Source organism: Orbicella franksi, chromosome 1, assembly GCF_964199315.1.
Source record: "Orbicella franksi chromosome 1, jaOrbFran1.1, whole genome shotgun sequence".
NCBI lineage: Eukaryota > Metazoa > Cnidaria > Anthozoa > Scleractinia > Merulinidae > Orbicella > Orbicella franksi.
The window spans coordinates 37,922,400-37,941,543 of NC_138145.1; the positions used below are offsets into that span (position 1 = coordinate 37,922,400).

General features: G+C 38.8%; 1 protein-coding gene across 1 annotated transcript in view; it reads left to right on the plus strand.

Annotated features, from left to right (window-relative positions):
• Positions 1–15,401: 15,401 nt before the first annotated feature.
• The window catches only part of LOC145498797 (uncharacterized), a 309,169-nt gene continuing 305,426 nt past the window's right edge, over positions 15,402–19,144 (plus strand). Inside the window, exon 1 of the mRNA XM_081478745.1 lies at positions 15,402–18,654. Within this exon, the coding sequence (XP_081334871.1) occupies positions 15,447–18,654 (3,208 nt within the window). The 5' untranslated portion in view covers positions 15,402–15,446. The remainder of the gene's footprint in view (positions 18,655–19,144) is intronic.

Sequence of the window (19,144 nt, forward strand, 5' to 3'; positions counted from 1 at the left end):
CTTGCTTTGCAGGGAAACTCTGACAGTGTCTTTTCAGTTTCTTTCACTTTTGGTTTCACTTTCATCACAAGATCGAGAAACTGAATACGGTAAGTTTATAAACAGCAAGCTGTCTGTGACTGATAGAGTTAGATGTACATAGAACAAATTATGAATCACGTGACTGATTTTCTTCATATTCTAAGAAGTATTAGTGAGTCAGCGAATAATTGTTTGCAAGAATCGTCTGCGCAGTGCTAATTGGTTTAACTTTACTTTCTCTTCCAAAGAGCGAACAGCAACATACAACAAAGAACTTTGTCTTGCTTAATAACCATTTCCATTTATTATCAATGCTCAGAAACCCAGTACACTTTCAAAGCTATTGGACTTTGCTGTCAGTATTTAACAAAGAATGAGAATAGAAACATGCAACTTGTTTTCGAGTGATTTTATTTGATTGTTTTGTGATCAATGTTTGAGCTCCTATTGTCTTGCAAGGAAACTCCCTTAATTTTATTTCAGTTTGTATCACTTTTGATTTTCTTTTCACCAGAAGATTAAGAAACTGAACACGGTAAGTTTATAAACTGTAAACTGTCTATGACCGATAGCGTTGTGAGCACATATAATAAGTAGAGCTGATTTTTAATACTTTAAATTTACACTTGGAGAGGTTTGCATGAATCGCGTGGCTGATTTCTTTTTCTTTTAAGAGCAATTACTGAGTCACGCGAATAATTGTTTGGAAGCATCGTTTGCGCAGTAATAATTCGATTAACTTTTCTCCCTCTTCTACTTTTCAGAGGAAAAGGTCCTGTTATTGACGCATAGTCATTTTGGTTTCATTGTGGTCGACTCACCAAAACTAGTGAGTATATATCATTATGTTAATAGCTTTGTTATTCATACTAGACTGAAACATTAAGTAAGCTGCTTGCAGTCGATCTAATTTTTGAAGGTAAAGAAAGAACCTGGGAGAATTTGTTGCCGTGGCGTCGACCATAATCACTGACTACTCTTAACTCTAACGTCATGTTATTAAAGGCTAATTTGAACCAGCTATAGTTAATGACGCTGGTGTGACTGAAACACGATTGGAAAACTGTTTTAGAAAAATTAGTGTTCCAAACACTCCCGAAAGGTAAATTTATTTCTCCAGGCATTGAGTAACTGTGATTTGCCGTTTTTCATCCCGCATCCCGTCCCTCAATATCAAATTTAAACGCACTTCCTGGTTGAAATGGGCACATGCTGCTCAGGCCAAAATATTTTCGTCCCGAATCCCACATCCCGCATTCCACATCCCGCCATGATTTTTAGCTTATCTCGCATATTCCGCCAAGTTTATGATTTGACACTCCAGAAACTTCGAAATAGATCTTCCATGGATTATGGAAGACAATCAGTGACAATCAGTGACAATCAGTGTTTTCTCGAAACATCGAGAACTCCTCAAGTGGTTTTCGGGGTTCTATTTTGCATCGTCTGGTTTCTATCTTAACTAGTTAGAATAATATAGAGCTCCATTATGATATCCTCGACCTTCAAACAATCATGCAGTGATAATTAACCCCAAAGTCAATTGTTTGCTGTAAGAAACGGAAAGTTTTTAGCTCTGTGAATTGATATTGTTGCCAGGAGATGGCGGCAGAAGGAAATCAATGAGATTGTGCAAACTAAATTATGAAATGAGCGCTCGCGTATAACAAATATGAGGAATTACAACAGAACGATGGCAAAAGCCATTCGTCTTTAGTTGTCGTATTTGTCTTGTGAGCAAGTCAGTTAGTTTCTATGAAAGGAAGGCGAGGAATGTAAACTTTATTCATTAATCAACTCATAGTTAGAAGAGGAGAAACTTGCCAAACTTCTAAAGAGGAAACAAAGATGCCACGATTTATATTGGAAGGTCCACAACAGTAAACAGTCTTTCGTTTTGCGATCATATATAATGAGATTTTACTGTCACGCCAGTAAAATATAGTTAATGGAGCGTGACGTACGTTCTCAATGAGCCGTTCATGGCGGCATCACTTTCTATAGAGCTATTGAGCAGTTATATTTCAGAGGTCAGCAAACTGTGAGCCTTATTGTAGCTAAACCTAAAACATTGTAGTTTCGTTACCTTCTGAACGTTATAACGTACCATAGCATTGGCACAAAGCATTAAAGCACTATTCATGTTTAAGATGTTACACGTGTTAGGGTAAGCTGTTCGGTAGTACAGCCTTTCCTACTGGCTTACAAGCAGACGAGCGTCTCCATATAAAAGCTCGGAAAATTGTTCAGAGTCCATTCTGAGTTCGTCTAAGCAACGTAGCTATTACTTATTGTAAATCTATCGTTTAATTATCCCTCCCGCCCTTTGGAGAAGAGGTTGGTCATGTATTCCTGCATAATAAACAAAGGGTCACTCCTGTGTGGTGTGGTTAAGTCTGCGCAGCGACTTCCCCCAAGCTTGTTGTTTTTTCATCGCCTTTGAACATCGCTTGCTAACCGATACTCTTGTCCGATCCAGCACATGCTGTCTGTCATTCAGCTCGTGGTGCTGGGGAGATAAGTGAGGTTGTTTTGTCACGCTATCGCCGGAAGTCGTATGGGCTAACCAAACGCAAGGCAGTGTTCCCCCATTAACGCCATCACAAGTTGTTTCTATTTGAGTAATAGTTCCGGTTCAATTGCAAGTCGCCACGGTTAACTTACTTTCGCTAGGAACAACGACACTAAGTAGGCATAAATCACATAACCGAAACTTTTTACTCGAGTTATATAGTCTGTGAAACAGAAATAATCACTTATTGTGTTTAATGCACGGTCAAGACCGAAATGAAAACAAAAACATACAACAAAGAACTTTGTCGGGCTTAATAATCATTTCAATCTATTAACTATAGTCAACAACGCAATATGCTTTAATAAACATTGGATTTTGCCATCAGTAATTAATTCCACTGTTAATAATTTGCATTTGTTTTTGTTCTTCAGTCTCTATCACTTTTCATTTAATTTCGTCCGAGGATCGAGAGACTGAACACGGTATGTTTGTAAACTTTAATCTGTTCGTGATTGATACCGTTTCATACACATACAACGTGTATTTCAAAGCGATGTTTAATAGTTTCAGTTTACACTGAAAGAGATTTTTCATGAATCGCGCGCGTGCCTCATTTTTTTTTTTTCAGTTTTTGAGCGCTGTAAGTCACGCGGACAAATAAAACAAACGAATTATTGTTTGGAGGTACCGTTGTGGAGTAAAAATCTGCTTAACTTTTCCTTCTTAACAATTTTTACAGGAAATATTATCGTTGTCGGCGCATATTGGTTGTAGTTTCATTCTAGTGACTCAACAAAAGTGGTGAGTGCAAATCAGATTTAGCTTTGTTATACATATTGGACTGAAATCATCACGTTAACTGTTCACAGTCGCTCCGCTTTTAGGAGAAGACTGACAAACCGAACACAGTAAGTTTATAAACTGTAAGCTATTTGTGACTAGTTGCGTGCACATATACAAGATCTAGAGTTTACACTGGAAGAGACGTCACGAATCGCGTGACTGATTTTCTTCCCGCTGTAAGCGCCAAAAGTGAGTCACGCGAAAAATGTAGTCACAGAAATGATTGTTTGGAATCACCGTTTTTCAGTAGTAACAATTTGCTCAACTTTCCCTCTTTGCTTACTTTTCAGGGGAAAATGTCCTGTTATTGACGCGTATTGGTTTTGGTTTCACTCTGGTGACTCACCAAAGCTAGTGAGTATAAATGATTTTAGCTTAGTTATAACGTATTCATAGCAGACTGAAATAGTGATGTAAACTGTTCACAGTCAATTTCATTTTTCAATGCAAAGTCAGAACCTGAGAGAATTAGTGACCGCAACGTCGAAGCTAATCACTAACTACTTTTAACTCTGAGTCATGTATTTAAAGACTAATCAAATCCAGTTATAAGTAGCGACGTTCGTGTCACCGAAACACGATTGGCAATCTGTTTAAAATAAACTCTTCCTTTTCAACTCATTAGTGTCTCGGAGCACTCACAAAAGGTAAATTAATTCCTCCAGTCACTTTGTAACCGTAACTTTTATTTCGTCCCGCATCCCGTCCATCAATTTCAAATTTATCCCGCATTTCCTGGTTGATCTCAACACGTGCTGCTCTCATCCCGCATCCCGCTTTCCACATCCCGCTAGGATTTTCAGCTTACCTCGCATCCTGTCAAGCTTACGTTTTGACACTCCAGAAACTTCAAAATACATCTTCCATGCTTGGCGTACTATGATAATCAGTGTTTTCTCGAAATTTCTAGAACGCCTCGAGCGGTTTTCGCAGTTTCACTTTCCAAAGCAAGTTCCGACGTGGTAAGTACAATTCTAGCTAACTTTGCATCATCTAGTTTCTATCTTTACCAGTTGGAATACTATTATAAGTTTTATTATGATAGCCACGAAATTCAAGAAATCATAAAGTGATGATCAATTGCAAACTCCATTGTTTGCTGGTAAACAAAAACGTTTGTGGCTCTGCCAGTTCTGCTGTCTGTTGCCACCGAAAAAAGGAGTTGGAAATCAATCAAATCGCACAAAGTACATTATAAAGTAATTACTGACGAAAAGTTAATTCAAGGCCTTCCATATTTTACAACAAAACGATGGCAAAAGTAGCTTTCATTAGTTGTCTTATTTCTCTTCAGAGCAAGTCAGTCTGTCTATGACAGGAACCGGCGTGGAATGTAAATTCTATTAATCAGCCCAGATGGAGTTAAATTAATAGTAAACTGGAGTGGTTTCTAAGCCTGAGAAACTTCAAAAGAACAAACAATGATGCCAAGATTTATGTTGAAAGGTCCAGGACTGTGAACAATCCTTCAATAGTGTATTAATTAGATAACCGAAACGTTTCTGTTGGTTCATCTATAAGACAAAACTGACTTAACACCTATTGTGTTTTATCCATGGTTCAGAGAAAGAACGAACAACATACGAGAAAGAACTTAGTCTCAGCGCCTTGATAAATATTTCACTGATTATTAGTTATGGTCAAAAACCCAATCTGCTTTGAAAGCTATAACGAAAAATGGGGACTAAAAAGATACAATTTGCTTTCATTTTTTTTTTTATTTGATTATTTTGCAGAACGTTTGAAACATATTTCAATTTCAAATTGTTTTAACTTTCTATTGGACCTCCTATTGTCCTGCAGGGAAAACCCACAGTGTTGTTTCAGTTTCTATCAATTTTGGTTTCATTTTCGTCAGAAGACTGAGAAACTAGACGCGGTAAGTTTATAAACTGTAAACTGTCTGTGCATGACTGAAAGCGTTGTCTGCGCATTTAACAAGCATAGCCGATTTCTTAATACTTTAAATTTACACTGGGAGAGGTTTGCATGAATTGCGTGACTGTTATTCTTCTTGTTGTAAGAGTTGTTATTGAGTCACGCGAAAAATAAAGTCACGTGAATAATTGTTTGGAAGCATCGTTTGCCCAGCAATAATTGGCTTAACTTTTCCTTCTCTTTTACTTTTCAGACGAAAAGGTCCTGTTATTGACGCGTATTCATTTTGGTTTCATTGTGGTCGACCCACCAAAACCAGTAAGTATAAATCAATATTTTTTATAGCTTTGTTATTCATAGTAGACTGAAATCATTAAGTAAACTGTTCACAGTTGATCTACTTTTTGAACAAAAAGAAAAAACTGCCAGATTTTGTAGCCGTAATGTCGACTGTAATCACCAACTACTTTCAACTCTGACGTCATGTAGTTACAGACTGATTTGAATCGGTGCTAATATATGATGCGATTGGCATGTTTTATAAACCCCTACTCTTTAACTCGTTAGTGTTTCCAAACATTCCCGAAAGATAAATTAATTTCCTTAGTCACTGTGTAACGTGAATTTCTGTTTTTCATCTCACATCTCGTCCCCTAATATCAAATTCATCCCGCATTCCCTGGTTGAAATGAACACATGCTGCTCAAGCCAAGATATGTTATCCTGAATGTCGCACCCCGCATTCCGCATTGCACATCCAACCTTGATTTTCAGTTTATCTCGCTTCCCACCAAGCTTATGTTATGATACTCCAAAAACTTCGAAATAAAGCTTCCATCCATGACGTAGTATGATATTCAGTGTTTTCTCGAAATATTTAGAACCCCTCAATCGGTTTTTCGCAGTTTCACTTTCAAAGCAAGTTCTGCCGGCCGTGTTAAGTACAACTCTAATTAACTTTGCATCCTCTGGCTTCCATCGATCAGTTAGAATAATATATAGCTGGATTCTGATAGCCAGGGCATTCGTAAAATCACAAAGTGATGATTAATTACAAGCTCCATCGTTTGCTGTTACATAACAAAGTTTTTGGCTCTGTCAGTTCTAATGTCTGTTACCATGAGAAAACGAGAGTTTCAAATCGACCAAATCGCGCAAAGTGCATTATAAAGCGAAAACTGAGGAAAACTTAATTCACGGTCTTCCATATTTTACAACAGAACGATGGCAAAAGTAGCTTTCATTAGTTGCTTTATTTCTCTTTAGAGCAAGTCAGTCTGTCTATGATAGGAAGGCTTTGAATGTAAATTGTATTTATCAGCCAACAAATAATTAAATAGTAGACTGGAGCGGTTCTTTAGCCCGAGAAACTTCAAAATAGCAAACAAAGATGCCAAGATTTTTGTTGAAAGGTCCAAGATCGCTTTGCGATCATGCACTGTGCATTAGTTACATAACCGAAACGTTTCTGTTGGTAAATCTATAAATCAGAACTGAGTTAACACGTACTGTGTTTTATGCACGGTTAAGCCAAAGAGCGAACAACAATATGCAACAAAGAACTTTGTCTAGCTTGATAACCATTTCACTGATTATTAGCTATGCTCAAAAACCCAATATATTTTGAAATCTATTGGACTTTACCGTCACTGTTTAAGAAAGAATGGGAATGGAAAAAATGTAACCTACTTTCGAATGATTTTATTTGATTGTTTTGCACAATGTTTGAAACTTGTTTCAATTTTGATTTGTTTAGAATTCCTATTGGACCTCCTATTGTCTTGCAAGGAAACTCCCTAAGAGCTGTTTCAGTTTTTACCACTCTGGGTTCCACTTTATAAGAAGACTGAAAAACTATACACGGTAAGTTTATAAACTGCAAGCTATTTGTGACTAATAGCATGCTTATACACGAGATCGAGAGTTTACACTAGAAGAGACTTCGTGAATCGCGTGACTGATTTTCTTCCTGCTGTAAGCGCCAATAGTGAGTCACGCGAATTATTATTAAAAGTAACACGAATGATTGCTTCGAAGCACCGTTCTGTGCAGTAATAATTCGCTTAACTTCTTCCCTTTTGCTTATTACCCGGGCTTCCGTAGGAGAGCCCGAGTCTTAAAATGCTAGCGTTTTGGTCGCCAAAAGGGGGGTCATGGTCCCAGGCGTTCCATGCGTAGACCATTAAAACTGGGGACGAGAAACCCGACATTGCTCGCTCTTCGTGACAGAATGCGGTGTTTTGGGAAGAAAGTTTTGGCAAGAATCGCGCCTTATACTTTCATCTCACATACAAAGATGTCGATCGTTTTCAGAAAGGGTCGGTCCACGAATTATATTGCTTGAAAGCCAGCCAGGTAAGCAAAGTTCACGCTCGAAACGTTCTCGTGAGATAACAACTGAGCCGAATGCGGTATGAGTTCAGTCTACGAAGACACTGGCAAAAAACAGGCAGTCAATGATGGTGTGTGGCTACTGCTGTTATTATTTAAAACATTGCAGTAAAACAAATCATATTGCAATAAAACGAGCCAAATACGAAAACGTTTTTGGACTCGTAGCTCATTAAAAACATGCCGACTTGTTTCTTTCACCGCGTAAAATATGTCGATCTCCAAAGTTGTCAAGATATGACTTTCGGTAACTGAATAAAATATCCTACCTCCAAGTTAGTTGGCTCTCTATTAGGGTGCAGGAAAAAAAAATAACGTGCGAATTTGGAGGCACACTGTGCGGGAGAATTAAACCTTCGACTGTGCGGGGAATTGTTTGGGATTATTGACGAACCAATGTTCTTGCCAAGTCCTAACGAAAATCTGCATTGAAGATAGTTTAGCCAGTTATTTCACTAGTAGTTCAAATATATTTAGCAGTCTCAGCAATCGCCAATTCTTCTACGATGTTACTAAAACTGGTAACGGGGAACGGTGAACGTGGAACGGTGAACGTGGAACGGGGAACGTGGAACGGGGAACAGGGAACCGGGAACGGGAGTTTGGGAACGAGTGTACAGCGGTAACCCGCCTAAGCCCTAAGAATTCAACATGGCGGACAAAGGAAAAGAAAAGGGAACACTTTGGGGAAATGTAAGGAAGTGTTACGGTTGTAAACTTTACTTTCTGCCGGCTGTGGCTCAAAGTCTAAAATGGTACTGAGTAAAACAAAGCATGAAATAGCGCCTGGGGAGAAAATCGAATCGGTATTATCACATGCTACCCCGATCGGTCAGTACAAAATGCAGACTGCAGACCGGGTACAAAATGAAGACTAGGTACAAAATGCAGACTGCAGACTGGGTACAAAACGCAGACAGAGAATAAAGACTGTTTTCCGTCTGATACGTGACAACATGTCATCTAAGAACATACCGAGTGTCACGCAGTCGCTTTTCCGCGGTCATTTGTCACCAACGTTAGCATTATTTTGGAATATTGCTTGCTCGTTTCTTCATATATTTTGTCTTTAACAAAGCGGCCAGGCCACAGGTTATTTATCTGCTGCTCACCTGATTTGCCAGCTGACTTGCCGATCTCCGAAAGGCCGCCTTTCTAGCTTCCGAATGCGAAGACAGCGGACGAGCCACAATCAATGATGCTCGTGTGTTATGTCACTTGTCCTCGATATCATATTGCGTGTTGCTATTTTTAAATATTGATATGACAGCTTGCGCACAAAGTGAGAAGATATGAGTAGACTATGAAGGCTTGAAATTCTATGTAAGAAAGACTGTGGCCTGACTGATTGGCGGACGTAGCTTGTGATAATACTGGATAATACCGACTGGATTTTCACCCCAGGCGCCTTTCATGCTTTGTTTATCCCAGTACCAATCGGACTCTGCTCTAACAAGCATGTACCGGGCCATGATCTGGTGGCACAACCGGTAGAAACTCACATTAACAACCGTAACACTTAGTCACATTTCCCCAAATTGTTCCCTTTTCTTTTCCTTTTCTTTCGCGTGACTGATTTTCTTCCTGCTTTAAGCGCCAATAGTGTGTCACGCGAATTATTAAGTAGCAAGAATGACTGCGTGGGAGCACGTTTTGTGCAGTAATAATTCGCTAAAATATTTCTCTTTTGCTTATTTTCAGAGGAGCAGGTCCTGTTACTGACGCGTTAGCTTTGGTTTCACTCCGTTGACTCACCAAAACTAGTGAGTAAGCTAGTGGAAATCAAAGATTATGAATGCGTTCAACGTCGTCACTAATATATATACCTTAAATGATTTCACTTGCTGACTTTCAACCCCTGGCTATTGCTAAAATCAACATTTTTCATCAGCAATCGAGGTTTTACAGACAGAAATATTTTTATTTTGAGGTCCGCGGTATAAAATACGATTTGTTGATACGTTGCGTGACGGCGCCTGATTCCGTAGACTCACAAAAATATTTACATAAGCCTTCTAATTTCGTGCTAAATATTTTCACATTAACTGGTAATCGGTTTAAGCGTCAAAGCTAATTTGCAAAAGTGTATTTTTTACGTACATGATTTTAAGCTACAAGCACAAATGTAAGCAAACATTTGCAATCGCGAACTGGTTTATCGTAAACATTCGAAGGAGCTATTTTCGCTTCTAAGAAAGAAACAGGTCCGCACTGCGTACCTGTTTAACGTCCTTTTTGCTTATTTTGAATTTTACGGGTCGAGGAAATTAAACTGGGATGCTTATTGGAAACAAGCGTCTTTATTGGGAGAGGGTGCCGTTCCCTTTCTTTCTCGCGTTTTTTTGCCTCCTGATCCCTACCACGTCCCCGTTTACGCCCGCAACATAGACTATATTTGTTGGTGTGTTTAGACAATAGGTAGTCTACTTACGTGAGTCCGTTAGCGCCACTATTACGTCATTTTGTATCGTTTCACGCATGCTCTAATTCCAAGAAAATGACGATGGAATCAATGAAATCAAAAATTGTAGGGTCTAGATTTTCCTCCACATCATTCGTTTTCCCTATATACACTTTGTAGCACATCATTTGTGTCAACCAAAGCATCACCTCATTAATTCCAAATTTTTTTATCGGGTAACGATATGCTTTAATTCTGGCATGAGAATTAACGCCTTGGTTCCGAGAATTGTAGCAAATTCTCCACAATACGACATCGTTCTTCGTCATTGAGGCCACGCACATCATATTTCATAACTGTTCCTTAAAACGTGATAAGACTTCCTGTGCATTCACGAAATGGTTATGAAAGCCGATTCTTGACCGGTATTGTTCGCATACTAACTTTTGATCTTGACAAAGCAACAACAGGGTGTTTTTAACCCTGTTCAAGTGTATTTCTAACAATTCAAGTACCATGCAAGTGCAATACAGTCGTTTTTAGTTTCTGACAATCCCTGACAATATGCTTAACTTTGAAATGCTTCCTACATCAATCAGTTCAAGGCCATATAAATGTTGGCTTGCAAAAGTACAATGACTCCTTTCGCTCTATAGGGCAACCCGCGCCGAACATTCAGGCCGATAAATTTTAGCTCGCGAAAGCGTACCAGCTCTGTGCAACCTGCACTAACCACATCAAACTACAGCCAATGAAACATAGCTGTTCCCACGGTAAACATCCCAAAGCCATGGCGATTCAAAGTCGTGTTCATGAACATATAAAATAAACTATAAACCACGAGGTAGTCTTTAGATGCTCAGACTTGCTCAGACCACAACGAAAACCTTGAGATGCGTGGTAGTCTTTGCGCATATGATTGTGACGTCATTCAAAATGGCGCAGAAAATGCAGACGTTCGATGAAAAAATGTCTAAATAGGTCACCCTTGAAACCACAGTAGACCCCAGATTATGAACTGCGTCCTGCGAACGCAAAAAAAGTTCATCTTTGTTATTCATAGTCCCTCAATATCAAATTTATCTCGCATTTCCTCGCTGAAATGAGCACCTGTCGCTCAGGCCACCTCCCGCGTGGTCATTTTCAGCTTTTTCTCGTCTCCCGCCAAGCTTATGTTTTGACACTCTAAAAACTTCGAAATACATCTCCCGTGCATGACGTACTATGACAATCAGTGTTTCATCGAAATATCTAGAACCCCTCGAGCGGTTTTCGTAGTTTCACTTTCCAAAGCAAGTTCCGCCGTGGTAACTACAGCTTTTCGGCCAGTGCTAACTTTCCATTGTCTGGCTTTTATCTTAACCAGTTAGAATAATATATAGCTCGATTACGATAACGACCATATTCAGACAATCATAAAGAGAGGATTACTTGTAAGCTCTACCGCTTTCTAGTAGATAACAAAGTTTTTAGCTCTGTCAGATCTGATGTCTGTCACCATGGGAAAACGAAAGTATGAATTCGCCCAAATCGCACAAGGTATGTTATAAAGTGCAAACTGATGAAAAGTTAATTCGCGGTCTTCCATATTTTACAACAGAACGATGGCAAAAGCAGCTTTCACAAGAGATTCATGCGATTTATTCTGGATGGTCAAGGACTGCAAAAAATCTTTCGCTTTGCGATCATAAACAGTTCATTTAAAATTACTTAACCCTTTGAATACCAACTACGCATATATGCGTAATTAATGGTCGTGCTCTTTGTACCACTTGTGACATCATCAATTTAAATGTAATCAGATATTCTTGATAAGCAGATAGTAGTACTAGGCTAGGCCTTTCCGCACAATGGTCAGGTTTAGATATTGACAACATTCCGACGTCGCAAATCGAAAAACAACGTTATCAGTTTTGGTGCAAAAACGGTGGTAAAATGGTCCACTACGCCTATGATTGGTCAAGGTCCATTTCTAGGCTTCGCCCGCAGTTAACGTCATTAGTCCAAATTTAGGCTTATGCGCATGCCCGGAATTGAAGTTTTGCTCAATTTTGTACCTAATCCTCGAAAAATCTCTCCTTTTAGTAAAAAAAAGCTTTTTTTTAGCAAAACTTAGGCTTATTTAGCGTCATGGAAGCTAAAAAACCTGACTATAGCTAAACGGTTAAAAACGGTATTTTTTGGCGAAAGTTTGGTATTCAAAGGGTTAATCGAAACAATTATGTTGGTTAACCAATAAGTCAGAACTGAGTTAACACCTATTGTGTTTTATGTACGGTTAAACCAAAGAGCGGAAAACAACAGACAACAAAGAACTTTGTCTAGCTTGATAACCATTTCACTAATTATTAGCTATGGTAAAAAACTCAATGCACTTCGAAAGCTATTGGATTCTACGGTCAGTATTGAGTATTTAACAAAGAACGCAGATAGGAAAAAAAATGTAACATACTTTCGAATATTTTTAATTTTAAACCATTTTGACTTCCTATAGGATCTCCTACTGTCTTGCAGGGAAACCCCCCAGTGTTGCTCCAGTGTTGTTCCAGTTTCTATCACTTTTGTTTCACTTTCGTCAGAAGATTGAGAACCTGAACACGGTAAGTTTATAAACTGTAAGTTGTGTGTGCATGACTGATAGCGTTGGGTGCACATATAATAAGTACAGCTGATTTTTAATACTTTAAATTTACACTGGGAGAGGTTTGCATGAATCGCATGGCTGATTTTCTTTTTCTTGTAAGAGCTATTAGTGAGTCACGTGAAAATTAAGTCACGCGAATAATTGTTTGGAAGCATCGTTTGCGTAGTAATAATTTGCTAAACTTTTCCTTCTCTTCTACGTTTCAGAGGAAAAGGTCCTGTTATTGACGCGTAGTCATTTTGGTTTCATTGTGGTCGACTCACCAAAACCAGTGAGTATAAATTACTATTTTAATAGCTTTGTTATCCATAGTAAACTGAAATCATTAAGGAAACTGTTTGCAGTCGATCTAATTTTTGAATACAAAGAAAGAACCTGAGAGAATTTGTTGCTGTAGCATCGACCGTAATCAAGAACTACTTTTAACTTTAACGTCATGTTATTAAAGACTAATTTGAACCAGTTATAGTTAATGACGCTGGTGTGACCGAAACGCGATTCGAAAACTGTTTTACAAACACATTAGTGTTTCCAAACACTTTCGAAAGGTAAATGTATTTCTCCAGGCATTGAGTAACTGTGATTTGCTTTTTTTTATCCCACATCCCGCCCGTCAATATCAAATTTATCCCGCACTTCCTGGTTGAAATGAGCACACGCTGCTCAGGCCAAGATATTTTTATCCCGAATCCTACATCCCGCATTCCACATCCCGCCATGATTTTCAGCTTATCTCGCATATCCTGCCAAGTTTACGTTTTGACACTCCAAAAACTTCGAAATAGATCTTCCATGCATGACGTATTAGGATAATCAGTGTTTCCTCGAAATATCGAGAACCACTCGATTGCTTTACGTACTTTCACTTTGCATCGTCTGGTTTCTTAACCAGTTAGAATAACATAGAGCTCAATTATGATAGCCACGACCTTCAGCCAATCATGCAGTGATAATAAATCCCAAACTCAATTGTTTGCTGTAAGAAAGAGAAAGTTTTTAGTTCTGTCAATTGATATTGTTACCATGAGACGGCGGCAGAAGGAGCTCAATGAGATCGTGCAAAGTAAATTATGAAATGAGCACTCGCATATAACAAATATGAAGAATTACAACAGAACGATGGCAAAAGCCATTCGTCTTTAGTTGCCGTATTTGTCTTGTGAGCAAGTCAGTTAGTTTCTATGAAAGGAAGGCGAGGAATGTAAACTTTATCCATTAATCAACTCATAGTTAGTAGAGGGGTATATAGTTTCAAAACTTGACAAACTTCAAAAGAGCAAACAAAGATGCCACGATTTATGTTGGAAGGTCCACACAGTAAACAGTCTTTCGTTTTGCGATTATATATAATAGGCATAAACCACATAACCGAAACTTTTCAGTTGAGTTATATAGTCTGTGAAAATGAAATAATTACCTATTGTGTTTAAAGCACGGTCAAGACTGAAATGAAAACAAAAACATACAAAAAGAACTTTGTCGGGCTTAATAATCATTTCAGTCTATTAACTATAGTCAACAACGCAATATGCTTTAAAAGGCATTGGAGTTTGCCAACAGTAATTAATTCCACTATTTAATTTGCATTTGTTTTTGTTCTTCAGTCTCGATCACTTTTGATTTAATTTCGTCCGAGGATCGAGAGACTGAACACGGTATGTTTGTAAACTTTAAGCTGTTCGTGATTGATACCGTTTCATACACATATAACGTGTATTTGAAAGCAATGTTTAATAATTTCAATTTACACTGAAAGAGATTTTTCATGAATCGCGTGACTCATTTTCTTCAGTTTTTGAGTGCTGTAAGTCACGCGAAGAAATAAATCAAACGAATTATTGTTTGGAGGTACCGTTGACGAGTAAAAATCTCTTTAACTTTTCCCTGTTAACAATTTTTACAGCAAATATTATCGTTGTCAGCGCATATTGGTTTTTGTTTTATTCTAGTGACTCAGCAAAAGTGGTGAGTGCAAATCAGATTTAGTTTTGTTATTCATGTAGGATTGAAATCATCACGTTAACTGTTCAGTCGCTCTGCCTTTTCCATGAAAAAAAAGGAGACTTTCGCGAGCTCAGTGATTGGAGAAAACGGGAAACATTAAACAGTTAAATTATCACCGTCATTTGAGTAGAGTAGCCAGAACTGGAATTAGCAGTCGCACACCAGATACATAGTTTTATTATATATTTTAAAAAAAATATGAATGGGACTGAGCTCGGCTATGTTCAGTGTGTTTTTCTTTTACTGATCGGACGCAATCTACTCGGCCACATCTTTATTAATAGGCCAGAGTAGAGATTTTGAAGGACTCAACACTGATAAAATAATTTTGGGATCGATAAAAAGTCACAACAATACTTAGCTAAAAAAAAGACTAGTAAGCAGCCTGAACTTTAACGGTGGTTTTTCCTGGAAAAAAAAGAAAAACAAAAAGGCAAATGCAACTCTAAGAAAAAAACGCATTGCCCTGAAATGATCAACACGACGGTTTTCACACGCGCCAAGACAACTAACTGCATTCAACCAACGGCCTCCTATTTTCATCAGTTTTCTTTTGTTTAGATTGGGACTATTTCTGCTCCCCTATGACAAAATGCAAGTCCATAACAGGACTACCCCCAGCTTTGAATTCGCCATTACCCACTTAGACAACCAGGTAGAAAGACGTACAAAAAATATATTATTACTCGAAATAGCTACAAATCTTGATTCGTGTTATCCGCTTGACAGGGCCTATAGAAAGGGACGCCATGGGCATCCTAACAGACATTTTACAAGCCATCTCTATTGGCTTGGTTGTTGCTACTTTCCTTCTCAACACTGATCGTGGTCTAAAGGCCATTGAGGTCTGCCAAGAATGTTTGATCTGCCTAAATAACGAAGTACTAAAAGCGGGAGAACTTTTCAATTTAATCAACATTAGCATTTATCAAACTTTTTTCATTGCGTATTGTCATATCCCTGATTATACAAAAGCCTTAATCTACGGCATGGAACTTCTTGAAATTTACCGCAAGTGTAATAAAAAAGACGAGGAAAGGAATCTAACAATAGCAATGGCTAAAATATGTGAACAGCAATATAGATACAAAGAAGCAAAGGAACTTTATGAGAAAGCCATAAAAATCATGAAGGAAATGGGTGACAAAAAGGGAGAAGCCACTTCGTACGGAAACTTGGGAACTCTGTTCTTATCTCTTTGTAAATATGGGAAAGCTAAAGAATACCTTGAGAAAGCACTTGCTATCAGAATACAAATTGGTGACAAAGAAGGAGAAGCAGCAGATTACGGAAACTTAGGAACTGTGTTTAAATCTCTTGGTGAATATGACAAAGCCAAAGAATATCTTGAGAAAGCTCTTGCCATCAAAATACAAGTAGGTGACAAACGGGGAGAAGCCACTTCAAACGGAAACTTAGGAACTGTGTTTCAATCTCTTGGTGAATATCACAAAGCCAAAGAATATCTTGAGAAAGCACTTGTCATTAGAATACAAATTGGTGACAAAGAAGGAGAAGCAGCAGATTACGGAAACTTAGGAACTGTGTTTCACTCTCTTGGTGAATATGACAAGGCTAAAGAATATCTTGAGAAAGCTCTTGCCATCAAAATACAAATTGGTGACAAACGGGGAGAAGCCACTTCAAACGGAAACTTAGGAACTGTGTTTCAATCTCTTGGTGAATATCACAAAGCCAAAGAATATCTTGAGAAAGCACTCGCCATTAGAATACAAATTGGTGACAAAGAAGGAGAAGCAGCAGATTACGGAAACTTAGGAACTGCGTTTCAATCTCTTGGTGAATATCACAAAGCCAAAGAATATCTTGAGAAAGCACTTGCCATTAGAATACAAATTGGTGACAAAGAAGGAGAAGCAGCAGATAACGGAAACTTAGGAACTGTGTTTAAATCTCTTGGTGAATATCACAAAGCCAAAGAATATCTTGAGAAAGCACTTGCCATTAGAATACAAATTGGTGACAAAAAAGGAGAAGCAGCAGATTACGGAAACTTAGGAACTGTGTTTACATCTCTTGGTGAATATCACAAAGCCAAAGAATATCTTGAGAAAGCACTCGCCATTAGAATACAAATTGGTGACAAAAAAGGAGAAGCAGCAGATTACGGAAACTTAGGAACTGTGTTTAAATCTCTTGGTGAGTATCACAAAGCCAAAGAATATCTTGAGAAAGCACTTGCCATTAGAATACAAATTGGTGACAAAGAAGGAGAAGCAGCAGATTACGGAAACTTAGGAACTGTGTTTAAATCTCTTGGTGAATATCACAAAGCCAAAGAATACCTTGAGGAAGCACTTGCCATTAGAATACAAATTGGTGACAAAGAAGGAGAAGCAGCAGATTACGGAAACTTAGGAGCATTGTATCAATCTCTTGGTGAATATGTCATGGCTGAAGATTATATTGAGAGGGCATTGTCAATTAGTCGAGACATTGAAGACTTAGACAAACAGTTCCAATGTCTTTGTCATCTTTCATTGGTGAAGTTATGCCGATATGAGATCCAAGAAGCGTTTGACTGTCTGTTTTTGAGTATGAACAGAAGCGAAACTTTACGAAGTTTGTTAGGGGACAACGACGATTTTAAGGTATCGTCTTCAGATGGTCGCGATTTTCTCTACCGGAATCTTAGTGCATTCCTTTGTTTTTCGGGAAATCCGAACCATGCACTTTATGTTTTAGAGCTGGCTCGGGCTAGAGCATTAGCAGACTTGATGGCAACTCAGTATTCTCTTAAAAGCCAAATCTCAGCTGATCCGCAATCGTGGATTGGTATTGAAAATATTATGAAAAAAGAAAGTAACTCCTCTTGTCTGTACATTTCTTATTATAATAATGATCTGTCTTTCTGGATTCTTAAGACAAGAGGAATCATTCAGTTCCGAACAATAACAGTGGATGAGAAACTAGTTGGTGCCGGACCAGTTGGCAAGTTACATGATTTCTTTGCAAAAAGCTTTCGGAGCTTTGCTATTTTATCCGAGGAAGATTGCGAAGATCGATCTTTAAGTGACGTTGAGAACCTCGCAGCATTGAGACTTATAGAGAAAGAAGATGAAGAAAGTCAAAACTCCGAATCGAACGTTTCTTTGTACTACAGAGCGTTAATCCGTCCGGTAGCTGATCTACTTGAGGAGCCCGAGCTCATTGTTGTTCCTGACCGCTTCTTAAACCAAGTTCCATTTCCAGCGTTAACAGATGAAGGCGGGAGATATTTATCAGAGAAATTCAGAATCCGCATCGTTCCTTCTTTGACGACTCTCAAGCTCATTCAGGACAGTCCTGTATACTATCACAGTCAGACTGGTGCTCTGATAGTGGGGGATCCAGTTGTCGGTACGGTGCGTTACAAAAGAACGAAGAGGTGGGTTTCTAGGTTACCCTGTGCAGGAAATGAAGCAGCCAGGATTGGACGACTGCTAGGTGTTCAACCTTTGTTGCGACGGCAGGCAACAAAGCAGGCGGTACTTGACGGACTACATTCAGTGAGTCTTATACATTTTGCAGCCCATGGTAATGCCGAAAGAGGAGAAATTGCCCTTTCTCCAGTAGGACCTCCTAACAGGGTTCCAGAAGAAGAAGATTACCTATTGACGATGTCTGACATTGCAAAAGTTCAACTGCGAGCTAAACTGGTGGTACTTAGCTGCTGTCATAGTGCACGTGGGCAGATTAGAGCCGAAGGAGTCGTTGGGATCGCTCGAGCGTTCTTAGGATCCGGTGCACGGTCCGTTTTGGTGGCTCTATGGGCCATAGGTGACGAAGCAACAGAGAAGCTAATGTGTCGTTTCTACGAGCATCTTGTTCGTGGGGAGAGTGCCAGTGAATCTCTTCACCAGGCCATGAAATGGATGAGAGGTAACGGCTTTAACAACGTTCGCGATTGGGCGCCGTTTATGCTGATTGGAGACAACGTGACATTTTACTTTGGGATATAACGGTAGGTATTTTTTAGAAACAAAATGCTTCTTTGGCGGAGGGAGGGGAGGGGCAAGCTAATAAACGTTAACGAAACTGTTGCCATTGCATGTCATAAGTTACGAGATCCAAATCCTGCTAGACATGTCAACAACGGTTCTTGAAATCGTTTGCATTTAGAACACTCGCGCAACGATTTCACTTGTTCGTAGTTCTCTCGAAGCCTCGCCCTCGCCAATGAAGCGTGAGTGTTTATGCTAACCATGTAAATCATCAACTGGAGAAACAATGTGATTTATAGACGCTTTTGTCTGATACTTTTCAGCAATAACCTCTAACAACTGAGTGCGCACTCTGATCATGAGTGTCTGTGTAGCGAAGGATTATTTTCCTGTTCTTACAGAGACGCATGGTAACAGCTACGTTTCCAGGCTTTTAAGCGTTGTAATTTAAGATTGCGCTCACATGCATCAAATAAACACTGTTTAAATTCGTTGCCACTTTT